At 35.2% G+C, this 4,482-nt stretch overlaps 1 protein-coding gene across 1 annotated transcript; it reads left to right on the top strand.

The window, feature by feature from the left end:
- Nucleotides 1-709: 709 nt before the first annotated feature.
- Nucleotides 710-4,113, top strand: LOC113366462 (GATA zinc finger domain-containing protein 14-like). Its single transcript, XM_026608065.1, has 2 exons — nucleotides 710-2,478; nucleotides 3,577-4,113. Exons 1-2 carry the CDS (start codon nucleotides 902-904, stop codon nucleotides 3,932-3,934), a joined length of 1,935 nt encoding a protein of 644 aa, XP_026463850.1. The 5' UTR covers nucleotides 710-901; the 3' UTR covers nucleotides 3,935-4,113.
- Nucleotides 4,114-4,482: the final 369 nt, after the last annotated feature.

Genomic DNA, 4,482 nt, shown 5'->3' on the forward strand with positions numbered 1-4,482 from the left:
TATATGGAATGTTAATCTTAAATGGATAATTATCAAACAGTGCAAAAACATTCAGTTCTGGTTTTAGTTCTCTAATGCAAACTACATAGTTAATTTAATGAACTGTGAAACGAAATGTGCATAGAAAATTGGACATCATTGTGTGCTCAATAAAATGAATTATTTATAAACGTGCTTGATTAAAAATCAAGTGTAGATACGTTGAAAAATATGAAAAATATCACAAGTACGTATAAAAATTTTGCATAAACTTACAGAACTGAAAATGTTATAGAAAATAACATATACATTTATTGGATCTCAATTATTAACGAATTAAAGAAATAATAGATAATCCTAAGTTGGTAGATTAAGTCATGTATGCTATTGCGGAGTTTTGCAAATAAAAATTGTTATTAGTGTTTATTGACAGTGTTGATTGAAACGATATTCTCATTGCAGTTATTAGTCATTATTACAAAATATTTGTACTTGTATTGTGTTCTCATGGTTAAAGTGAAATAGTGATATCGTGTCATTTGAAAAATAATTTCTAGTTTCTATTTTGACATCTTCAAAACCTTGTAAGTGCAGATATATTCATGATAAATAATTGATTTACAAATTAAGTATATCATCAGTCGATATAAATTGAAAGCGTGTATCTTTATACAAAATAACGGGAGTGGCAAAATCAAAATTTGAACATATTATTTACAGTATATAATATTTAAAAATTTCTTAAGTAATTTTTCCCGCGAAACATAACGAAATAATATAAATGAAACGTATAAATAAACCTCTAAATAAGATTTCAATATCGTACGAATTGCCAATAAGAAACCTAGTCTAGTCGATTGCGATCTATAAAAGGACCATAAACGGAAGTTTGAAAATATTAACCAGAAATATAAATAATATCATGTCTACGGGCTACATGTCTGAAATAGATCCGTCAGAATCCGCAAGCGCTGGTGGCGCCAGTAACCCCAACGGAACAAATCAAAATAATCCATCGAGCAATTCGAACGATCCAAATTCGCCGAGAAATTCGGATTCGAAATACGGCCAACAGCAGCACATGTACAGTAACCCGATTCACTCGCACGGAAATTTGGCGCAACAGGCGAACCGTTCCGAGCAGAACCTGTCTCCGCACAGCGTCGGAGGACTGGCCCATGCTCACGCTCACCTATCCCAAAACCGATTGGAATCTCATCTATCACATGGTAACCTGTGCCAAAACCTATCCCAGAACAGACTCGAGCACAACTTGTCGCCTCATAGCGTCAACCTATCGCAGGCGAACCTCTCCCAGAACAGGTTGGAACACAATCTGTCGCCGCACGATTCGAATTTATCGCAGAATAGACTAGAGCCGCATCTTGCACAAAATCGAATGGAAACCCACCTGGCCGCCCACGGGAATTTATCCCAATCGCCAAATCTATATCAAAATACAGATTGGCAGGACATCAAGCCCCAAAACTATAACATCCATACAAATATTCATAATATCCATAATATTCATAATATACATACGAATATTCACAATATGCATACAAATATACATAGTATGCACAACAACTGGCCAATCTACAATCACCCGTCTATTTCCAACTACCATCTTCACCGGACACAAACTGAAGGATATCACGAAAACAGGCATCTGGGTCAAGATCTCGGTCTAAATAGGGAAGTCAACAGGGACCAAATTGCCAGGCCGGATTATATGTCCAGGACAGCAGATGCAAACAGGGAATTCAGTATAAATCGAGGTGGAGATTTGTCTCTTAATAGGGATTTAAGTATCAACAGGGATCTCAGCCTAAATCGCGATCTGTCCCTTAATCGATCCACAGACCTCGGAATCAATAGGAGCGAGTTTGGCCTAAATCGAGATATCGGTCTAAACCGCGATTTGAATTTAAATCGCGGAGGCGACTTATCGTTAAATAGGAGCGGAGATTTAAGTTTCCAACGGGACCTGAGTCTAAATCGTGGAGATTTCGGTTTAAACAGAGATCTATCTCTGTCGCATCCTTCTACCTTCTCTACATCTGAAGATGAATTAACTCCTTCTAGTGATGATTTGGAATTGTTTGCGAAACAATTCAAACAGCGGCGAATCAAATTAGGATTTACTCAAGCCGACGTTGGCTTGGCGTTAGGAACTTTATATGGAAACGTTTTCTCGCAGACGACAATATGCAGGTTCGAAGCACTCCAATTGTCCTTTAAAAACATGTGTAAACTGAAGCCATTGTTAGACAAATGGCTGCAAGAAGCAGATTCGACGAACGGCAGTCCCACAAATATAGACAAAATCGCCCAGCAAGGCAGAAAGCGAAAGAAAAGGACCTCGATAGAGGTTTCAATAAAAAGTGCACTGGAAAATCATTTCCACAAGCAACCGAAACCGTCGGCGCAGGAAATTAGCAACTTGGCGGACGGGCTACAGCTGGAGAAAGAAGTCGTTCGAGTCTGGTTCTGTAACAGGTAATGCTCTCAAGTTTAAAAAAATGTTGCCATTTGGACAGTTTATTTTTTATTTATTACTATAGCAATATGAAGTAACTAGTAAATCTTCATAAAATATATATATATATATATATATATATATATATATCGCAAAATTGTTTATTTCCACGACGGAAATTAAAATATAACATCAATTTATTATGCGAAAATGAATTATATACTTTATAGTTTTGCGTACTCAGTACAATTGAATATTGCTCACAAGAAAATAATTCCTATAAGTGAAATTTCCTTCAGACGCATGCATTTTCCAGAAATAAATTTACTGTTTACAAGTCAAAGTTCGAACTAATCAATTAGATATCATCGTTATTAATGCCAACGCTGTATCGGCATAATAGCTTTGATTATTATTACCTGTTTTATACGTTTTTTAATTATTTATTGACTATGAGAAAATTCTAAAGCTTACAAATGCTAACTAGAATACGAAAATACTTATGCTTATTGTTAGAGGATATTTGCTGTTCAAGTATCAAAGTTCAAACCTATTATAAATATTAATAATTTTGCCATAGCTAGGTATGACACTAGCGATAAAATTTTATCTGCTGGCACTGCATCTTCCCAATCAAATAATAAAAGTTCATTCAAATAAAAAAAAATCGATATTATAATGCAAAAATTTAAACTAAAATTATTAGTATAATAAATGTTCTGGAATAAAGTTATAAATAATAAAAATGACAATAAACAAGAAACATTACATTACAAAATAATTGTGCAATTAAAATAATATGATCATAAAAATATTATGAAAGAAGTTATTAGTAAAAATGATGTTGTGATTAATTAGTTGCAAGTTCTCGCTTCGGAAAGACGAATTAGAATATAATTCTCTGTTCTTATTTATTTTTAGTCTCGTACGAATCTACAACTTGATTGTAATTTATAGATTTTATATTTGGCCTAAATTTTGTTGTTTGATTGGTGCATGGCTTTTGAATATTGTCAATGTATAGAGTGAGTAACTGAATAATTCTGTACAAAAATCGCATTAAAACCGGAGCAAGCGACTAAAATGATTAATATGGTATATCATTTCTATGTCTCCAGGCGGCAAAAAGAGAAACGCATGACGCCCCCGAACACGATGGGCAGCGACGTCTCCGAAAGTCTCGTGTACAACGCGGCCTACGACCAGAACTTGGGCCACAGCCTGGTCCACAAGTACGAGGACATGCCCGGCGGAGGCGGAGGCGCAAGGCACTTGGAGGACACGGGACGACACCTGGAACACGGCGTGTCGCACCTGGGCCACGAAATGGCCAACAAGTTCGAAGGGCACGACATGGGACAGAACCTGGGACACAATTTAGGCCACAATCTAGTTCATAAATTCGAAGACGGCAGCAGGCACATAGAGCAGAACCTCGAGCCTAGTTATTCGGAAGCGCAGAGTCCTGGCAATTAGCATAGGACGTGTAAATACGTGAGTTAGGGACATAAATTCAAGTGACTGATTAGTGACTGAACGATGTTATAAATGACAACGTGAGTGCGAAAACAAAACGTCTTGACGAAGAAATAGTCGTTAAAAGTAAAAAAAAAACAAACAAAATGAAAATAAACAAGGCGTGTAAAAAATGTGATTGGCAGAGTTACAGTATATCGAAAGAGGTTCACAACCTATGTACTTTAATGAGCATGCAAGATTACAGAAAGTGTTACAAAATTCAATTTCTGAATAAGTGTAAAAACGTGTAAAGACTCAAATAGTATCAAAAATCTATTGTGATAGACAAAATATAAAAAATATAATCCATTGGATATTAGTATCCATTTTGCCACTCTGTCTCAACATCTTTATTGTCACAAAATCATTATAATATCACAAAGTCATATATTAGACCTATGATTATAAATATTATAATTTATAAATATATGTCAATACATAAAAGTTCAAAAACCAAAGTGATTAAAAATTGAAGAATATGCAAACTGTATTCACATATGCTAAAC

This window comes from Ctenocephalides felis, unplaced genomic scaffold, assembly GCF_003426905.1.
Source record: "Ctenocephalides felis isolate EL2017-DRISC unplaced genomic scaffold, ASM342690v1 CF-g0.4_SCAFFOLD_01170, whole genome shotgun sequence".
Classification (NCBI taxonomy): Eukaryota; Metazoa; Arthropoda; class Insecta; order Siphonaptera; family Pulicidae; genus Ctenocephalides; species Ctenocephalides felis.

Bases quoted from the DNA above. Each gene is read 5' to 3' on its own strand.
- LOC113366462 (XM_026608065.1), top strand. From the start codon at position 902: ATGTCTACGGGCTACATGTCTGAAATAGATCCGTCAGAATCCGCAAGC. The intron at 2,479-3,576 runs GTAATGCTCTCA...CTATGTCTCCAG, and splicing joins CGAGTCTGGTTCTGTAACAG to GCGGCAAAAAGAGAAACGCA.